The 21,803-nt window shown below is 43.5% G+C and overlaps 1 protein-coding gene across 3 annotated transcripts; it reads right to left on the bottom strand.

Annotated features, from left to right (window-relative positions):
- Positions 1-818: 818 nt before the first annotated feature.
- Positions 819-17,455, bottom strand: SLC25A15 (solute carrier family 25 member 15). 3 transcript variants are annotated; one of them, XM_063333450.1, is made up of 7 exons: positions 17,318-17,455; positions 14,651-14,778; positions 10,479-10,737; positions 5,606-5,743; positions 5,121-5,290; positions 3,985-4,143; positions 819-3,056 (listed from the first exon to the last, which is right to left on the bottom strand). In XM_063333450.1, exons 2-7 carry the CDS (start codon positions 14,703-14,705, stop codon positions 2,932-2,934), a joined length of 906 nt encoding a protein of 301 aa, XP_063189520.1. In that variant the 5' UTR covers positions 14,706-14,778; positions 17,318-17,455; the 3' UTR covers positions 819-2,931. The 3 variants fall into 3 exon arrangements, with proteins under 3 accessions (XP_063189520.1, XP_063189529.1, XP_063189510.1); XM_063333459.1 differs by having other exon boundaries at positions 17,234-17,318; XM_063333440.1 differs by lacking the exon at positions 17,318-17,455 and adding an exon at positions 17,019-17,311.
- Between the last annotated feature and the right edge of the window lie 4,348 nt (positions 17,456-21,803).

Here is a 21,803-nt window from a genome sequence, read left to right as displayed (position 1 = left end):
CAGCCGCATCGCTAGAGGGCGATGGAGCAAGAAGGCAGGTCAGGCCTCCGCAGTCTGCACTGAATGGAGGAGGAGCGGGACGGGGATGCCGTTTTATTGCAGCTGGAAGCGGCTGATGACTAAGTTCCTTTTGGCTTAGCTCGGGCAATTGGATAGCCCTGTCCTAGGATGCCCTTCCTAATAGTTTGCAGGGCTGTTAAGGTGAACCTTCCTGTTTATGGAGTAAGCTAATCTCAAGTAGCAGCAGCAAAGGCTGTGAGTCAGGCTCTTCCAGCTCCAGCATGCAGTTAAGTAAAAACTACTGTCTAAGCAGGAATGAGTAACAAAATAGCTGTATGGGGGAGATACTACATTCAAGCACCACTGATCAGAAGATGGCACTGACCTTGTCTGGCTTCAGGGTAGCGGACACTCATCCCTTACGTATGTGGAATTTAGATGACCTGTACTGGCCTCCTGGCATTCTTCTGGCAGGAAACTTAACTTATAGGATGTATCATGGTAATCAGTGATCCAGACAGTTGGAAGTTGAGTTGAACCTTCATAGTGGAGCTGATTTCAGTACTAACAAAGCACCAGGCTGAGGGCTAATCTATGGGCTTTATTTTTCCATAGTAGATAATGTAAAATCTGCAGTTGTTCCATAGCACCTTGTTATAGCTGGCACTTTCCCTTCAGCTTTGAGGGTTTTATACGTTCATTGATTGCAAAACCCTTTTCCTTTAATTCTGGAGGGGTGCTGACACTGGCTTCAACCTCTCTTTGCTCTTCAGCTAGACAAGCTTGTTAAGTGTTGTTACATAAATAATAGCCAGGCACTCAGTTAACAAAATCAAACTTTATTCCCCTGAATTCCAATATGAACATATAAAGTTCTGAGCTGAACAACTGCTACGTGTGTACAGCTTAAGCAGCTGTGAATGGAAAAAGTACTGCTTACAGAAACTTCAAAAGGTAAACTCTTAAAATGCATGTGTCTCAGCCACCAGCTTCTTGCTGTAGGTTCAGTTCTAAATATCCTGCATCTCTTGAAGCTTCAACTTTTGTATTAAAAACTGCAACCATCAGCTTTAAAAAATGAAAGCAAAGACAAATCTAAGAAATAGATTGAAGTATTCCACTGACGTGGAATCAGTCCTCACCTTTTCGTAACTATTAGAAATGTATACAAATATACTATTTCTCTTGGGTAGACAACTTGGAAAAGAAGGGGAAGTCTAACAACCCTTAAAGCCTCACCTTTGTACCTGAATTGTTTAAACATTTGGCATACATTCTTTTTAAATACTGACTGTACACAGTGTTACTGCCCCTAGTGTACTGGTCATCCAGGGTAAGCTGGTGCAGAGACTGAAGGCTCTTCAGCCATGCCCTGCTTTAACTGCCTTATATCTTGGATGCATGAAAGGGAGATGAGCAATTCTTGCTGCAGATGAAGGCTGGAGAAGCGAGAAGAGTTTGTAGAACTGCCCCAACCACCTTTCATCAAAGAGAAGCTGGTTTTTGTGCACCCTGGTGGCACTGCCTGGCTTTCCTCTATGCCTAAAGCTGCTTCCTCGCTCTGGGATCTGAAGGGGAAACTGTAACATGCAGAACTGAGCTGTTCCAGCTGTGACTGTTGTCACTTGTCACTAACAAGTTGTGGTTGCTGTGGCAAGCTGCTGGTCTCTGTGCAACGCTGATGATTGTGCTCTGTCTGTGCCCTCCACAAGGGTGGGCTGTGACAGTGTACAGGTGCCATCCCTCTGTACACCTCCAGGCCCAAGTCATGAATTGTGTTTCTCTGAGATCTGCTTTGCCTTCTCCCAGGGTAGGCGATAGCTGCTTCTTACAAGGTAGAGCACACTTGTATAAAGAACACTCTACTTCAAGAACAAGACCAGCACCTAGAAATAGGCATGATAGGCATTATTGCATCATTTTGGGTAACACTCACTAACTGCATGTTTAATCAAGTAACATGACCCAGCCGGCATGCCCGCCAGGCCTGAAGGTGATACGTACTATCCAGTCATATGAGCTTTTTCCACTCAGCTTGAAGAGACACAGCAAGTGGCAGGACTCTGGCCCAAGTTAAGCACATGCTACACCACAGAGACCATGGTGTCAGTTGTCTTTAAGAACCCAGTTCTGGCTTTCTACTCCTCTTTAGTGTCTTGTCCTTCAAGCACATGGACTCATTCATGCCAAGGTGACCCAAAACAGGAGCCTGCACAAAGTTACAATCCTGTGCTCAGAGCCAGCAGCTATTTTCAGCAGTCTCCCTTACATTAAGTGTTTAAATCACTCCAGCACTTCTTGGAAGGATTTAGAAAATAATAAAATGGTGCATGGTCTCCTTAACCCCAGTAACTATGTGTTTTTATCTTTTTATGGCTTTAAGTCATACAACGTAGGGGGTAAGCACTTCCTCCTTTTATAAGCACATCTAGAGTACACAATTCAGGCACCAACTGCCATAACCTTGAAAAGTTACAGAGCAGAAGGGAGCTGGAGAAGGGCTAGATGAGGGCCACAGACAGGACTTCTGTTATTTTGAGTCAAAGACTTGCCAGCAACAACTGGGAAAGCTCACCACCACAGATTTTGAAACCTTAAACAAATCACAGCTTACTGCTGCATGTTATGTTAACATATGACCCAACAGGTCAACATAAGTCTTTCTTAGCACCATCACAGGTCAGGAAAATATATTTATGACATGCGATGTACCTAGTGCAGAATCTGCAAGGTGGAGATAGTTCTGCTGGTCCAATTGAAGCAGCATGTACACATTCTGTAAAATCACCTGAATTTAAAAGATTACAAATCCTAAACTGGAGTTGAGTTCCTAAAATTAAGTCACTGATTTGGCCCTGCTCAGACCACGTTTTTGATCGTTTATTTAAATGATCCTTAAACAACCTTTTGTCCTCCATCTCCTAGAAGGTATCAGTAAGAATCTACTTGTTTCATCATAAGTTTCCGGCTGTACTCATAGGCAAGGAAGAGTGCCCCGTTGGCCAGGAATGCACGGATCATAGTTGGCTTTAGTCCAGAATACAAGGCAAGTACACCTGGAAATGAAATCAGAACCAGTTAGCAACTGATTTAATTGCCTGTCTGCATCAACCACTGTGCTTTTTTTACCTTCGAAGGATACTGAAGTAATGTTTCTGCTTAGAGGAGCATGCACACAGAGAGCTGAACTCACCCATGCAGCTGCTAACCACAGTGTTACTGTATTTCGACATAGGAGTTATCTGGAATTGTAACATGAGTTTAGCCATTTAAATGCTTATTTAGAAGCTTATCTCAGTTATGACAGGGTCTTCAGAAGGGTACCTTGGTCACCTGAGGATACAGTTCATAGCAGCTGTACCACAGCTGGCAAGGGGACAGAAAGAACAGCAGGACTACACTGGAGCTGTGTCCCAAGCCAGACCCCTGCTCTGATGAGTATCTTCTCTTAGCAAGAGGGCCAGGAATTCACACCTGCTGCCATGTACATTCTTACACCATCTTCTGAAGTGCCTGGTGCAGGCCTTTTCCAGATATGAGACACCAAGGTAGAAGCCCCACATTGCCAGGCTTTGATTTATCAAAATCCAGCCAGGATTGATTTATCAAACAGCCCTTGGTCAGCCATACATTAACTTGTAGAGGTGAAGAAAAATTCTGTACTGAACTTAACCAGTTCCTTTAATTTTCATATATAGGTTTGGTCACGTGTAAGGAAGCTCATTCCTTTATCTGCTTTTGTTAGCTTTAAGTGAATTGTCTCCTGAACCAAGAGGCGTGGCAGACACAGTAGGTCTCAATTCTAGATTCCAAGCTTTCCAGACTACATGAAGCATCAATATTTCTGTTGGTTAGAAACCGTTTTTGTCCATCTCTAACACGTTATCGGTGGACTAGATTTCTTAAGCAATTTTTGGTATTGGAGAGTATAGATTTCAATCTGTAGCCGTACGGATACAGCTGATATGCTTAATGCATACTCACCTTCAGTTCTCACAACAGTTACAAATGTTCCCATAAAGCCTGTCTGTTTTCCAGCCATTGAAAGAACCTGAATTCTGGATTTGACACAGTCCACGGGATACACAGCAATCCAAAGACAGCTGCCTCCAAAACCACCACTTAGTAGCAAAGGAATGGGACCTACAGTTAAAAAAAAATAAGCTTTCATACACACCACAAAATATTCACCGATATAAATATCACATTGTTTCATCTACAGAAGTCAAAGAGAACACAGAGGAATCTGCTTTATGACAAGAGAGCAGTTTCCACTCCCCCACAAACCTTTAAGTTAATTTTAAGCTATTGGTAAGTTGCAAGTCCAGCTAGAAGCTCAAAGGTTATAAGGAGTGCCTCCTTGTTTATGGGCCATGCTAAAAAAGCATAACTCAGAATTCTGTTTTGACTGTATTAACTAAATTAACTCCACTCGTTTCACACTTGTAATCACTTTCCAATGTTGTGAAATGGTTTAGAGTAACATCACAAAGTGTCATCTATAGAAAGTCCAGAATTTTTCATGATGCAACCTCATTTTGTGTTACAGCTCAGATGCTTACAAATATTTTGCAAAAACAAAGACCAGAACACCCAGAGCTGAAATGCTAACTCCCAGCAAGACAAAGTAGGATTGTGCAGACTTTCAACAGGAGACAAGCAATCTTTATTCTGGCATCTCCTCATTTTTTTTCCACGTCTAATTTTCAATCTCAGTGTTCTCTTACTATCATTGTTACGACAACTGATGGTCAGCATACATTTCAGCATGCACTTGAACATACGGTTCAAGACAATACAGCTAAAGACGTCAAAATCGCTCTGAACAGTTACGGAAATGAAATAGTTCAGAGTTTCATTACACTGTAGAGTCAGATATTTAAGTAGCTTTGTAATATTACTGTTAACTCACTGTATCCATCTACAATACATCCTGCTCCACTGAAATATATACATTCATTACTATATTTACATAAAATGCAGACCTCCATATAGTATATGTCCAGTTTCCTTCATTTTACACATATTTTATAACTGCTGTGCATAATTAGCATATCTCCCTCCCTTATGTTCCCCACAACAGCAAGCTAGAATCCACCTGGAAAAAAGGGGCACTGTACCTAATTCATCTTTTGATCTCCCAGAGGCAAAGAACGTCCGGCTCAGTTCATATCCTCCAAAGAAGAAGAAATAGCCTGGGACTTCCCGCAGCAAAGTGCTTGACAGGCCACGGTAAAATCCAAGGGGACCATCCTTTTGAAGAACACCCTTTACTACTGACCAAACTGTACTGATAGAAAGGTTGATCCAGTTAGTGATGCTCAATAGCCAGATAATAAGAAGGTTACAGGACAATAGGCAACTGCAGTGACAATTAAGGGTTAGATCTATTGCGTAGACAATAGGACTCATGCAACACTTAGAACGAGATCCTGCCAGGAGCCCTTCACTGGTGCCTGAAAGATTTCCAGGCCGCGACCCTCCCAGCCACAACTCATCTCCGGTTAACAGCGCACTACAAATGTGACACTGCGCCAATACAGAATTAAAAATAATAAAGAGACGTAAAAGGGTTTCAGAGATACCGTGCAGGGTGTATACTTACTTGTGTCCCTGGATTATCTTTCCTGACAACTGCATTTCATGCATGGCCTGCAGCCGGCACTTCACCAGCTCCGTGGGACAGAGGACGAGGGTGGCAAAGGCAGAGGCGAAGGAGCCCGCAGCAGCGTTCTGCAGATCACTGCATGAGAGAAACTGCAGAGGGTATTTGGGCACTGACCTTCAGTGCAGCGGAGCCACTGCACCAGCAATCAGCTTGCTGAACCTGTACTCAAAATACCATCAAGAAAAACTGATGGACAGTCTTGGGGGGAAAGAGCCTCAAGGGAAAAGGGCTGTTACTTGAACTAGAGAGATGAAGAACCTAGCTCATCCCATCTTCGTATACAACTCAAATACATAATTTTGACACCTGAGAAGATATATTGCAACCTTTGCCTTTTTTGTTTTACTTTCCTGATTGCAGCAGAATAAGCACTATCAAATCTTCCCCATCTTGGCTTTTATAAAAGTTTACATAGACTTGTTTTACTGAACAGCTTTTGGGTACTAGTTACTTCCTCAAAGAAAACAGGAAAAATAATCACCTCATGCAGATATCAGTATTCCCAAATTCACCTTACCAGTATTAATACAGGTTTTCAGTGGAAGATGCTAGAAATCTGAAACCACAGCACAATGGACCACCATAATCTTTCTGTGGATGTGATACCCTGAATGCAACCGTGTGAACCTGAGATAGCGCAGTCAAACCACGCCACTGAACAGGACAGCACTGTAACCTGTATTGACTCACGGTATTCCAAAACCAATACTTGCTTTGCGGTGATTTTACACATATTGCAAAGTCTGGGCGCTAAACTGCCAGGACTCAAGAGGCTGGTACTCCAGGATCATACTGCTTTATGATATACATTTAAAACAGGCTCCTACAGACACTGGTGTGTTGGACAGGAGCTGCACAATAGCACGGAACAAGGCTGACTTTCAGAGCCTGGGCAGTCAGCAGAGCAAAGACTGACCTTGCTGCTGCACAGAATGTCCTTCCGTGCAAGGGAAGATGTTAACCCAGCGCCCAGCAGTTCTGTGCACCTACAGTATCAGAGCTTAAAGCTACAACTTTTCGCCTTACATCATATAACTAAAGTTGTGACGTGAAGCAAAGCTCGTGACATTCAGATGTGGCAGTGGCAAGAACCGTCAAACTGGAAGAAATCAGTAACTGCCTGCAGAGCAGCAATTGAATAATACACAGTAAATAAGAAGTGGCAACACTGATTGCACAACGCTCTTGCAGCATGCCAACTTGTGTGCGCAACAGGGATCTGAGGTGCAACCCACTGAAGGTCAAGACAGAGGAAGGCAGAGTTAAAAATACAGTACATAGCTGAACCCCGCGGTCATTAAGCTATGAGCTAGAGCAAAGCAATAAGGTTACGCTTTGGAGAATTAGGATAGGAAAATCCAGAAGAGGTGCCTTCTAACCATGCACTAAAGAGTGCACAGGATCTTTCTTCCTTCAAGAGAGAAAAAAAAATCAACCCCAGATGCTATCAGTCTTGAAAAGAGCTCTAACACATGAACATAAAGGACTAGACTTAGCCATAATTCAGATCTTTTCTACTTTTGCCTGATGATGTTTAATTCTACATACAAAAATTCAACTAGACCCACTGTTTAGGCTTTGGTCTTTAATATATTAAGCCTCACTGCAGAAGTGATAAGCCTTGAATCCTGTTCAAGTTCCTTCTCAACTCAAAATGCCTAATTCGGTGTTTTTTCTGGCTGGGAGAGTTTTGATCACACAGCACAGCAGCAAGAATCTTCTGCTCTCACACAGCTGCGTCTTCTAGAAATGGCATTTATCTTGTTTTGTCAAAGAAAATAACCTGCTGAAGATGACTAGTCACGTACTCAAAAAGTCAAACTGAGGTAAACAAGGATAATAGTTCTCTCAGTTTAGACTTTAGCATAGAACAAAATCAATTTGGTTGGACTAAATGGGCCTTTAGCACTTCTCTTTCCATTTGGTTGTCTCAGTTTGGACTTTAGCATAGAATGAAATCAGTTTGGTTGGACTAAATAGATGTTAAATGAAATTAAGTATTTCTCTCTCCATTTGTTTGTTGGATTTTTATTTTTTTTTTTGACTCCCACATCAGTGGCATGCATTCCTTTAACTGTAAAAAGTGATGTTTTGTAACTGTCCTTGTAACTGTTTTGCAAGGCTTCACACACTGAGCGGGATCTCCCTAAACACAGGCAGGCTGGGCAAGCTTGTTTCCACACCATTTAAAGGTATGACTGAAAAGGTAACTTAAAGCAAAACCAAACTATCATAGCTGGTTTTGAGAAATAGCAAACAGAAAATAATGAAAAAGTGAGGAGCAATTGCTTAGATATGGGTAAGGAAAATGGTCAGGTTCACCTCAGTTTGTGACCTGAAGCATTTTCTTCTTCAGGCTAAGACCGTATGACAGTTTTTAAACAGCAGAGGCAATGAAGGTAATTATAGTTCTTCACTTGTCACGGCTGAAGGATGGCCACCTCATCAGGGTTTCTTTCCTCCCCTACAGCACACTACAAGGGCTTCTTAACTCTTCCACAACGAGAATGGGTGGAGAAGTCCTGGACAGACCACACGTACTCAGGGCACCACTGCAGACCATGTCAATACAATTCTCTCACACAGGCACCTCATAAGATGCCCCCATAATGATCCAGATGAAGAGTCCAATGGAGCAACAATAAGGGAGAAACCTTTCAAGTAAACTTAAATCCTTTAGTCTTTTGTCCTAGTACAGCTATGCAATCACACTATTTGCTCTTCAGTCAACAATGGAGCCTGGATCCAAAAAGTACTACCAGTACCTGACCAAGGAAAGAAGCGTCAGATGTCAGAAGCACTTGCTATTGCTGCATATTCAAATTACATTCTCATTCCATATCCTACTCCAAAGATATGTAGAGTAGTACACCTATGTATACTGTTTGAAAGTTTCCTGTGCCACCTCCCCTACATACACCCTAAACATGCTGCCTCAGTCAGCTGAAGAGATGATCTGCAAGTCTGTGGTCTATCCCCCAGCAGGATCACAAAAGATGCTAAGCAAAGCAAGCTGTTGCTAGGCCTACCTCTTACATTTTAGTGCGCTGAAGAAGATGAGGGGTCTGTAAACTGAGCAAGCAGAAAATCCCTAATCTAAGAAAGCAGTAGAAAAGGTGGGGACAATTCTGTCTCAGCTAGAGGTCTTGACTGCCAGAAAACAGTGAAAGAGAATGCAAGTAGAGAGCAATTAATATAAGTTTCTTCATTGCTTCATATTCCCTCATAGCAGGCCTCAGACTTAAGATAGAGCACATATTAACGTGTGACAGGAGAACACCTCACATCATAACGCCACTTTTAGATACTTGTCTTGCACTTCAGTAGCTACCTGTGTCATGTCAGAGATCTCAACCGCAGAATCATGGCCTCCTCAGCTACTTCCATTCGGAGACAGACATGACAGAGGCAAAACAAAGCTATTAATGAAAAGCTGGATGTGGTTAACCTTGTGTTACTCTTTGAATGGAGTTAGGACAGTATGAGAAGTCTTTTACACACTGTGGCACAGCACAAGGATGGAGAAGGTGCAGCTACTCTCAGTACTGCACAGAAGACATACCTTGAGAAATGCGCAATGCTAAGGCACACTGAGACTGTTGGACCACTGTCAGCTCTGAAGTGATGCACCTGGAGAAAAGCTGTCCTAGCTAGAAAGAGATTATGATCGTTATGCCAGTGCATAAATCCACAACTTGTTCACACCCTGAATACTCTGTACCGCTCTGGTCTCATGAGCTCAAGCCCAGATGCATTAGAATTACAAGAGTTTCAGAGAAAGGCAACAAGGACAGCTAAAGGAAGAGCTCCCGAGTGCTCACTGACTAGGAGGGCTGGGAACATGGAATGGTTCGAGTTGGAAGGGACCTTAAAGATCATCTAGTTCCAACCCCCCTGCCATGGGCGGGGACACCTCCCACTAGACCAGGCTGCTCAAAGCCCCATCCAGCCTGGCCTTGATCCTCCCACCTAGGAAAAGACTCAGGTGGGGAAAAGGGGCACGGACCGATGGATAGAGGTCTACAAAATCCCAAGTGGCACAGAGACAGTGGCTATGGACCAACTGCCTCTTCCAGTTACAGACTTAATGATTATCATCTGCAGAACTCCCTGCCAAAGTGCACCGCAGATGCAAGGAACTTAAAAGAATTTGAGGGGGGACTGGAAAAGTGCTCCAAAAAAGATCCAAAGTGACGGATTGGATCACATAAGGCACAAGAAATCCTCTGAACTAAAAACACAGCCTGGCAGAGGACTTGGAGTTAAATATCAAACACTTTCTTTCTTCTTTCTCATTCCTTTGGCAACCACCTATTGCCAGTACTGTAGACAACACACTGTGCAAAATCAGACCCTTGTTTAATCCCCATTACATTCAAGCTTTTGGAACTTAAATAAATATATTCAAAAAGCAAGGCAATATTAGAAAAGCATCCTTTCCCCTTAGTAAGCCTCCTGGTATGAGAAACCATTACGTCCTCTGCAAAATCAGGACAACCTAGAGATCAAGGCAATACCAACTTTCAGGTGTCACAGCGCTCATTCCCTTTGGTAAGATGTTCCAGGTCTTGAATATTCCAATTAAGTTGTGATTTTCTAAAGCAGCCAACTGCAGTGACAGGTAGATGGCTGTGTTGTAGTCAGACACCATATCCTAGCACAAAGATCTGTGTTCCAACACTTACTACACTGCATACTGGCAGAGGGGGAGCCAGGACACCAGCTGCACCCTGACAATATTGTATTTGCAAGTAGCAGTTGCATGACTTTTTATTTATTTTAAAATATGAAACGGATTTCTATTACTAACCTGAGCTTTGTTTTTCTGTCTACTCCAACAATTCTTCTTACAATTTGTTGGCAAAATCCATAGCACATGAACAGAACGGAGTTCTCTGCGATGTTGGCTACAAGTGCCGGTGTGGTTCCCTTGTAGAAGCCTCGAAACCCCACTTGCTTATAGGTTTTCATAAAACAGTCAACAATTCCTTTGTACATTTCGGGGAACGTCTGCATCTTCACCTTTGCAGTGTCAAAGGGCTGGCCAGTCACCACACATGCTGTCCCACCTAGAGCAAGCAGTGGAAGTTAAGAGGGTGGCTGAAGGTTATCACAACTGAAATGCCTATACACAAACAGCACTATTAGGAAAACCATGCAGAAAGCAAAGATGAAAGAATTCTCCGCATGAAAAGACAACTGCACCGTTTTTAGCACAATGGCATCAACTGTCAGTGGTGAATTTAGTTACCTGAAGAAAGAAAATCATGCATAAGAGAAGTAACAGCTTCGTTCCCATTAAGCATTTCTTTACCTTACTAAAAGCAAGCATCTAAATGAATCAGTTCACTTACATAAACAGGCACCGAATTAGAGGTATTGTTCTGCAATCAAGTCACTTGTGTTAATGAGTTAAGCAACATTTTCCCTTGCTCATTAATACAGTGGTTCAGAAGCCATGTGATTTTACATTCCAGCAATAATAAAAAACTGAAAGATTTGTAATCAAGTGAGACAAAGATTCCCCTAGGACAAGAGGAACACTGCTGAGAGAGTGCTAAAACTGATGATGCATTATAAATTGATTACAAAGACTCAAGCTCTTTACTTCACAACTCCAGATGATTCTTATTTACATTTATACCCTCATACTGGAAGAAAGCGTCCAGGATAAGCTGAAAAAGGGGCAAAAGGGCAAAGTTTCTCAACATATTATCTTTTCCAAACTGAACTGCAAGGTCAATACCCCGGAAACTTGTGAGATATTTCCATCAGTGTCATCAATAACCGCTTTGCCCACCATGCAGTGTTCTTCCGCAAGATCTAACTCAATTCAGTAGTCTGCAGATAGAGCTAACGTTACACTTTTTTGGGAAGAAATACCAGCGTACACTGAGAGCAATCTATTAGGAGCCAATACCTAACAGGAAGCATATGACAGGTGTACCTTACATAAAATTTATGGTTTTGCTTTTTTAGCAAGAAAGAACCACCATCCTAAGCCAGAAGCCGATCTTTAACCGAACCACAGTTGACACGCATATGCCTTAAAGAGGGCAAGTTAACAAAATGTTTTTTCAGCTATGAAACCAAAATAATTATCTGTAAATGCAGATAATGTAAAGAAACTGAAATAGAAACAAATGTGCGAATCCAATTAAGATTAGTTATTTTTCTTCTAAGTGGGGAGTAGAAGAGTAAGCAAGTATTTGTTTAACCGTGGTGATTTTCAATCGATTTTACTCTTCGCAAACACATTTGTGTTACATTGTTGCTGCTCCTCGGCAAAGAGGCACTTCAGGTCTTTAAGAGGAACTCAAGATCATGGCTCCCATAAAACCTCATTCTCAGCCAGATGGATCATTAAAAGCTTAGTGCTTCCTTGCATGACTCCCTCTGAAGAGCTTCTTGCTCTGGGAGGGATAACAAAGGAGAGAAGTAGCTGGCTCAGACCACTAACATCCATGTCAGCCTCAGATGAAAAGCAGGGCTGGAAAGGCTCAGACAATGCTACTTGCAGGCAAGCCAGGGAGGTATTAATCTACAGGACAAGCGCTAGGCTCCTGGGTAAAGGTGGACCTATAACATCCACATATAGTAAAATAATGGCTGCTGGCAGAAGCCCAAGAAAAACATGAATGGTCTTGGGAATGCAAAGCTGAAAAATTGGGAGTGGACTATGAACAGCTGTTCCAAAAAGAGAAAGGGCTCTCCTTACACTGTCATTGGAGGTAGCACAAGAAGCCCAGTAAAATACAGCAGTGAACTTTGTAAGCCTCAAGCGAAAGACCAAGAGTCCCAGTTAATGTCTAAAATATTAAAGAAAAAAAAGATATTCTTCCAGCCAGCAGTAACGAGTCTAAAAAAGCAGTAACAACAAAAGCAAAACAAACTAGAAAACCAAAAAAAGTCAATCCTGCTTGAACGTTTAGACAAATGTGGTCCTAATAATAACACGGGGATAGTGGGGAAGAGTCCTACTTAATCAAAGAAGTGATTAGAGGTTGCTCAGATCCTAGGCAAAGGACCATGACCCACAGGCAGATAAATGACTTATTCTTGTTCAGAGTTTACTTGCCCCAACACATCATTACTTATCAGCTCATCAAGACTATATCTGAAGAGGAAGGTAAAATCAGGTTACGCATTTGCTGGAGGAACTAGCTATTTGCCTAGTTATATACACTTTCTAAAGGGTGCAGAGACACGTGTAATACAGAAATGAGCACTATCCATGAACACAGGCAATACAAAGCAAGGATGTGAAAAGAATACAGAAAATAAATACTAGAGGAACAGCAAAACTGTCTATCACAACAAAAGTAGCAAAGAAAAAGAACAAGAGCAATGATTTACAATTACTGAAGTCACATTGAAAAAGGTCTGAATTCCTTCATCTTATCGGAAAGAAGGAAGAACTACACCAGAGAAGAAAACAGCATAATTAGTTCTAAGTTCCTCTAAGCTCTACTGCCAAAAACCAGGCAAACCTCAAGCACATGCCCTGTTACAGTGAACGCGGGCATGGAACAGAATCAGATGATAAATCTATCAATAGATTTCTAAGCTAATGCTGGTCTCCAGCTCTTGCGGTTGCCAAGATGAAACACACCAGGCTTCAACACAGAAAGACAACTTCCTAAGCCAGAGCGCTCCGCTGCCCTGGATGTTAACAGCAGCATTCCTGAGATGAAGTACCTGGAAGGAAAGCAATCACACCTCCTACTTAAGCACCTGGGAACACCCCCAAAACCATCAAGAACTGCACAGATATGAAATTCCTATTTTGGGAAATAGAGCAGATATAATAGCTATTCTTTACTGAGGACCCAAAACCCAAGGAGAATGAACAGACTAGCAGAAACATGTTTTTCCTAAGGCAATGAAGGAATAATAACAGAAATACTTCTCTTCCCTTGCTGGGAAAGCGGGTGTAGCCTAGTCAATAACGTATTTTGCAAAGGCTAACAAAGCAGGTATTCACTGGGGAAGATGTAGTGGCAGATGAAATGCTTTATGAAGGTGCCACATTGGACTCACGTTATCTGTCACCCCTTGCTCTCTCTGCACTAAGTAAGGTTAACTCCACTCTGATAAATAACTCCTCCAATAACTACCCTGAATGCACTTAACACCATTAATATTGTCATATCCACAGCATTAACACAGTCATAAAAGGACTATTTGTAATAGCTGTTGTATGGGCAAGAAAACACATTAAATTGTTTAAACTGATTACAACGGTACAACAAATAAATCTTTCCTTCCACCTTTTTCGTATGAACATTGCCAAATTAACTATTCTATCCCAATGTTTGTTACCTGTTCTGGACATCATGCAAGCTTCCATTGGAAACTAGTATCTCTGTGGCTAAGGCTACCCTCATGTCAAAAGCTTTTCCAGTACTTCTACAATAGCTTTTTTCACCCGTAGATGAAACTTAGAAATGTCAAAAAGACCCCTTTTCCCCCGTAGAGTTAACAACTGATTCATGGTAATGTCAATGAGACAATGCAACTGTTTCCACACTTGTGATTGTCACAACTGGTCCCGCAAAACTTTATAGCACGGACTAGATCAAAATAGAAGTTAGTTAAGTGAGTTAAATTAAATTAGTGTTAAATTAGAGAGGGTTCCTGGACAAAAGCAGCACCTCAGTCTGCAAAACTCCACTTGTGACCGATTTTTAAACTCACGTAAACATGAGAACTTACACTGAAACTTAAACCTCCTCCTAGAAAATCATTAGTCTGAAATAGGGATTACACCTTCACTTTTTGGCAGAGGTTTCACCACAGAGGAGCAATAGTGATGCAGCTACAATGCTGGCTAAGGTCAGCTGCTTCACCTCCTTCTCCTTAAAATACAGGAGGTGAGATTTTTTTTTTTTTAATAGAAATGGGAAATTGCTTTTACACTTGTCAAAGGTATCAAAACTGTCCCTCATAAGTTCTGTGCAATTACGTTCTCTCCAGCATTACCTGCAGCTCCTGCTGTGAGGTCAATAGCAGCCTGAATAGCAGAGTTGATCCTCATGCTTCACAGTTGTTTATCAGTTACTTCAGAGTGAAGTCTCCTGCTTTCTGGCACGTGTCGAGATACTTGTCTCCTGAGGGAAGAGAAAGATGAAGCCTTCAGAATTTACAACAATAACTGACAGGCAAAAGCATCACATGAATGCTTTTACTTCCACTCTTCCATTTAGCTGTTCTAAATCACTTAGAGACAGAAAATGTTTGTCCACGGGACAGAGGTAGCGTATTTGTATTTTGACCGACTAGTTTCGCCGCATTAGGCAAGTCTTCTGGATTGTCACTGCCTAGCTTCAGATTACGCGGGCTTTCCAGCTTCTAGTCTCTCTGGATCTCTCAAATGAAAGCAAAGTGTACCTCCAGGGAACAGCGCTGAGCATTACCTTTCTATTGATTATAGAAGCGTAGTCCCCATCAGGTGTCTAAGGCTAGCTGGCAGGAATATTTCCCCTCTGTCTCAGGCTCCCCACCCATAAAGCAAAACAGAGAATTGCTCTCCTCATGGCGGACAGCAGCTAAGAAAACCATATCCATGATGATACAGCCACATGAGGTATTTCTATGTGGCGCTCAGAAGATACAAGTAGAAGAGGAATGAATATGAACACCTAGAATTGTGTCTGGCTGTCATGTTGCCAGTGCAAGCCCCTCACACACTGGCATAGTATAAATAAAAATCACACCTCATCTCTCAAGAAGGCAGCTGGAAAGCAGAAATGCAAAGGCGACACTTTCAAATAAAACATTGAAATGAATTCAGTTATCAAGTTTGCAGCAAGGTAATTTCACTAGGCAAACATTTAAAACAAGCTTGCTTATCTGGAATAAAATCACTGAGCCAAAGAGCTCCCACTGTTTCAGAACCATGTTGCTGCGCTAGACACTTGGCTTGTCAAAAAAGTTGCATGAGTCTTAAAAAACACACAAATACACACATGAATCAGCCCTTCATTGACTGTTAAGCTTGCCTTCAAGCGGAATACATCAGTAAACAGAACATTTTTCACTCTTCTACCTAATGCAATGCTTCTTTTGAAGCCTGTTCTCTCTCAAAATATATTTGGGAGTAATATGAATGGGAAACATAATTTCCAGTAGGCTACATTGAAAGAATAATTAAAAAAACCCACCCACGCTGTATGAACCATATTCTTTTTACAACTTCCATGTTACAAGCACAGGTACTTGCATACAAGCAAGGCTTTAAGAAAGACTGTCTCTAAACACATTTATTACTCCTGAAGCTTAAAAAAAGCCAGTAGGCCAAATACTGTCACTCAGTAACTCCACACATCTGTTTAAGATGTGTTGCAGGAATCTGAACATAATGGGCTTAAAAGAAAATAGTCAGTACTCTTGTAATAAATTACACTAATATATGCTATTTCCAAGTTGTGGTTACAGATTTGAACCATTTCACTACTGACAGCATAGTATGCTAGGTGTTATTTCAAAACGGAGGTGCCAAGACCAAGCTACACTTTATTATCCTATATGCCTCATTAGCGTTCACACAGGACTCTGCAGTTTTGCTTCTCATTTAGAGGAAGAAAAGAACGACAGATCAGCGAGACTGCCTCTGAATGAAGGGAATTACTACAGAGCAACAATTGCCTGCCTTCAGTAAAACGTACACGGCTTGCATCATGCTGAGTGCCCATCAGCTTGTGCCAGTCCCCAAAGGGAGCACATGCCAAATCACCCGCAGATACCCGCTGAAAGCTTGGCAGTGGAAAGAAAAAGAGAGATGCCTATAAAAATATGGAAATTTTAAGAGCCAAGAAAGATCAGTTCCCTGATCCATAAGAGCACATTGACACTTTCAGGAGATTTAAGACTCAGACAAAACTACACCAGTGTTATGTACACACATACCTCCCCTCCTATTCTTTTTACTATTTGTAATAACAGTAGCAGACAAAAAACTGCTCGTAGATATCGCAAGGCGACAACTCCTGTTAATTCCAAAGCGAATCCAAGCCTCAAGCCTGGGAACGCAGAGGCGTTGGTGAGTGTAACAGGTCCCACAGAGTCCTCCTACACCCAAAGCCCCAGACATTATTCTCTGCCGACGCGTTCCCCACACACCGAGACACCCAGACGGCAGCACAGCCCCTCGCAAGGGCCCGCGAAGGCAGGCCGCCCCGCCGCTTCCCAAGGTCACAGCAGGCCACCGCCGGGCTGTCACACACACGCTCGGGGCCACCGCAGAGACGGTCTCTGCCCTGCCCAGAGCGCCAGCCCCAGGCTGGGGATAGCCGAAAGGAAGGCTCGGGCTGCAGCCGCGATAACCCGCCCCAGCCCCTAGAACACCCACCCCGGTTTGGAGCAGCAAAGCCCCGACCGGCGTTTTGGCGGGGCGGCGCGGAGAGAGGGCCGAGGCCCGTCGGGACAGGAGCCCGCCTAAACCCCGCGCCGCCCCCGGCCCGACGCCTCTCCCCCGGCTTCCCGGGGGGGCCGCCACCACCGGCTGAGCTCCGAGGCCGCCCGGCCGCCAGGCCCCACCGGCCGCGGGGCTGCCCTGCTCCGCACCTAGGGACCTCTCCGCTCCGCGGCCGGCCCGGCTCGCTCAGGGAGAGAGCAAGGCCGCCCACCCGCCCGGCCGCCATCACTCACCACAGCACGCCGCCCGCCCGGGCGGCCCCGCCACCCCGCCGCCGCTGCCGCTGCCCCTATATAGGCGGCCGAGGGAGGCGGCGCGGCCCCCCCGCGGCCCCGCGAACGGCGCGGGCCGGGGAGGCGGTGGGCGGGCGGCGGGGCCGGGCCGGGCCAGGCGGCGGCCTCCGGTGCCCCCGGCGGCGAGAGGCGGCTCCGGGCGGGGAAACCCCCTGCGGTGGGCTCTGTTCGAGCTTACTGGTCAGGATTTAACCGAATTTTTTGGTTTTTTTTTTTTTTTTTAAAGAAGGATTTATTTAGGAATTGAGTACCCTGACGCAACAACAGCGTGTGCCTGCGGGGGAACTGCAGCAGAGCTGCCCTAACTCCCGGCACCGGTATTTATCCAGGCCGACTACAGCTTTTTTTATTTTGGCCTCCTGCTAGTTTGCAGAATTTCACACATCTTTTCAATGTCATTCCAGCAATGCAGGAGAAGGAAAATTAACCTGTGGCCATCTTTTTGTACCACATGCTTGAACAGCAGTTACGTCAATCAAAAATGATGACTCCCCCTTCCCTAAAATACAAAATTCCCCATTAACTTTCACATTACCTGTTAGAGGACTAAGCCATACAGGTTTAGAGCTGTTTTATACTTAAAAAAAATAAAGATAGAGCAGTCTAAAATCTTATATTTAAAAGTATAAAGTTATACCTGACACCTTGGATACTGACTAAAAGGATTTTCTTCTGCCTCTCTAATTGGATTGAATAGTCAAATAATTGTGGAGATACAAAGTAAGAGGTGCTCTTGTTCACGTCTGCTAAAAACTCTAGCTTTACTTGCACAAAAAAGACAGTGACATGTTGGACGTGGACATGGTCATTCATAAGCAATTTGCTGCAGATCAACAAGCGACTTCCGCTAAGCTAAGGCATCACTTCTGTGGTCCTAACTTTTTGGCAATATGAAGTGGAATACGGTGGCTTAAACCACCATGTTGAGGGTTAATCCCACTTTCCTCGTCTGAAACTATGCAAAACTCCATTGCTTTTTTTTTCCTTCTTTTTTGGATTAGGAATTAATAGAAGTGCTTGCAATAAGGCTCTCCAGAAGCAACGCCCAGGTGAAAGCCATAGGCCACTGTACAGCCTGTGGAAAGGTAAATGAGCATTATTGATAACATAAATCAGTGATCAGTAATACTCGCAATACTATGCCAGACGAGGGAAGCACTGTATACTTGCAATCCCTGCTGAGCTGCACGTGGATTGAGACACGCATACCTACATAGTTGAGCTTAGGTCCATGGTGTTTTCCCCAAATTAAAACTGACTGCTCCTACTTTCAAAGCCCAAACCAAGGAAAAAACATTATAAGTACCAGAAAGTTAAATGTACATTTTTTCCTGTCACTTTTAATTGATTGTAGGCATGATTTTTCTATACGGTTATTTTCTTGAAACATTTATTTGAAACGGTTTGGGGCTACTCTTCAAAGTATGTAAATTGTTAAGGAAGAGCTGGCTAGGTTATAAATGGTTTTAGAAACAATACATCAAATTGTAAATTAGGTTTTAGAAACAATACATCAAATTGTAAATTACTTTATTGCTTTAATGTAGAAATAATTGCTGAGTCTGGGGTAACCAATTAGTGATGGTGAGTTAGTTGTGCATCTCAAATGATCTGAAATAATTAGAGATTACTGTTTAGTCACAAAGAATTTTGACCTGTGGGCTGACTTCTTTTTTAGCAGGACTGCAGCACTGTTGGAAGATTCAGTTGGTGAAAAATATCAAACCCCTAATGTAATGAAGCTTGCAACTAATATACCATTAAATCATGTGCTGCCTGCTGTTGCCATTTGCCAGCTGAAACAACGGGCCTTCAGTATTTCAGAACGCTTGTTCAGAACCGCATTCCTTGGGCAGACCACCAGGCCTGGTCTGCTCTTGTTTGGACCCTGTACAAAAGATGGAGATGGTGAGAGCACTTGAAGTGTTGCCTGGGAGATTTATAGCCGTGAAATGCAGCACTACAATGAGCATATTGCCACCACATGGCTATTTCTGCTACCTGCACCCCTGTCTACTAAGCCAAATTAGTTTTTGCCTCTACACTGTGCTGGCGTGGAGGTTCTAACGGACAATTTGTTTGGGGCTTAACTTCAAGCTTCCTCTCAAAGGATTTAGGCAGGAAAGAAACGGGACACGTGTGCAGAGAGCTTGGTTTGCAAGTGCTTTGTAGGAACGTGGAAGTGCTTTCTGGGACTGAAGGGATCTGGCTTGGGGTATGGCTGATTGGCTTTGGGATGTGATGGCCCACTGTGTGATGGGAGGGGCACAACACCTTTTGAGCAGAGTGTTTCAGCACTGGAGGGATGGGTAACCTCTGGGAGCTGAAAAGCTGGGAGGCGAATACCGTGGAAACTTGTCTGATGCAGGAGAGGAAAGGGTTTCCTTGCAACGTGTGTTCCTTTCCATCCTGCAGGATCTCAGCTGTTTGAGCCTGTGTCCTGCACCCACCATCTCCAGCCAACCACAGGGAAACCATTTGCTCCCTGAAAGCCGTTTTGCCTTTCCTAATTCTTAGGGCAATCCTCACTGCCCAGGAGGATGAATGTCAGTTCTTTGCAAGTATCATGCCAGAAGAGCAGACAGAGCTGCAGAAACAAAACCATCAAAACTCACCCAGCACCTTGCAGTGGATGTTGACCAGGCTGTTTGGAGAGGTGGGTCAAGCAGTACAGTACCACATGGGGATTGTACATGGAGGAAAAGTAAGATGGCATCTGCATGTAAGGCTTTACACAGGTGATAGTGATTTGAGTACTGATGTAGTACTGTCAGCTGCAAGTGAGAGGACAGTGTTGGCCTTTCCAGAGTAGGTTGCAGTCAAGGAAGTGAAGGTTTGGGGGACAGCTTTGAACCACATGTTTCAGAAGGAAGTTTGGCCCTGATGTAATGTAAAATAGACTCCCCAGGTCAGAGGTGAGGAGGCTCAGCACTACACATTTCAGTCTGCTGGTCTGTTTCTGTTGCACCAAATTAATTACCAGTCCCACCACCTTGGGAACTCCAGAACTTCCGGGACTGTGGCATCTTCCTAGTAAGCGTGGAGATTGAAGACCTTACTCAAATCTATCTGGAAGCACAGGATGATGGATAGTGCAATGCTGAGGGGGGAAAAAAGCTCATATTCTTGCTATAAGGATCATTCTGAGAGAGAAGAGACTAGCTGCAGCCACCATTTTATCACGTGGTATTTGCTCACTGTGACTCTAAACCAATGGAGGGCATGCAGGTAAACGGTGCAGCTGGGCAGTGCAGGATGCACCTGAAGACCACCAAAATAATTTTGAGTGGATTTGATGACACAAACATTACTGTGACTACTGATGCCAACAGGAGTGAAAACATCCGAAGTGTTCAGCTGTGTTTGAGGATTGCTTTGATATGGTCTGATTTACAGCCGAGTAAACCACCTGCAGAGATAGGTCTGTGGAGGAATGTTTCTTTGCAGAGTAAGAATTGTAATTCCAGGTTCTGTTTTCTATACTTTGCACAGTAAATCATTTTTCTTTTTGTTTAGTATTCTTGAAAACTACCAGTCGCTATAGAGTTAGGTGCACCATGAGCCTTTTCTGCCTGTTTATCAGCCAACTGCAACCCAGAAGACCAACACACAGAGCTGAAAATGTATGTTTCTTGGACATTTTTATAAGACTTCTATCCATTTTTTTAATGACTTATGGTTCAGGCATGCAATGGAGTTATGGAGAGCTAGTTTCTGAACATCAACCAAACTCTGGGTACGTTCTCTCAGCCTGGGCAACGTGATACTACCAGGCAGCAGCTCCCAGGGAAGGAGGATTGTGAATTTTTAGGATTAAAAGTCATTTGTTAGTGAAGTTACCTAGATCGGAAGATCTTGGGGGGGGGAAATACGGGACAATTGTATACCAAACGTATAAAAGTCGCTTGAAAATTGCTATTGCAGGCAATAGGAAAAAAAAAAACCACACAGGGAGAACAAAAAACACGCGGACAAGTGAGTTTTGCCAAAAGTCAGACAGAGTTTGAGGAAACTGGCCAACAGCAGCAGTTCCCAGTTCACTGGGGTTTTGTTTTCAGTTTGGTTTCAGACTGATTTGAGCCAGACCCAATATTTTCCTTCCATTTCTGGTACATCTGAAGTTCCTCTGATCCTCTTCATCTAGATCAGGGTTCTCATTAGTATTTGTGCTCACAGCAGGAAGACATTTTCCTCAGCAACAGCCTCAAGGCAGATCCAGTGCATGTGTTTTCCCCCAGGCTGGACACCTCAAAACCAATATGGGCATATCCTGGAGCAGAGACTGGGAAAACACCGGATTTCATCTCTTGGCTATTTGTAAGCCCTGTTATTCTTCAATTGTGGACAGATTTTGTCCAGAAAAAGAAGGTTGTGTCTTTTCCCTTCCCTTGACGGCTTCTGCTTCCTACATGACACCTCTGAGCCG

This window comes from Chroicocephalus ridibundus, chromosome 1, assembly GCF_963924245.1.
Source record: "Chroicocephalus ridibundus chromosome 1, bChrRid1.1, whole genome shotgun sequence".
Classification (NCBI taxonomy): Eukaryota; Metazoa; Chordata; class Aves; order Charadriiformes; family Laridae; genus Chroicocephalus; species Chroicocephalus ridibundus.
This window is presented reverse-complemented; position numbering and strand designations above follow the sequence as displayed.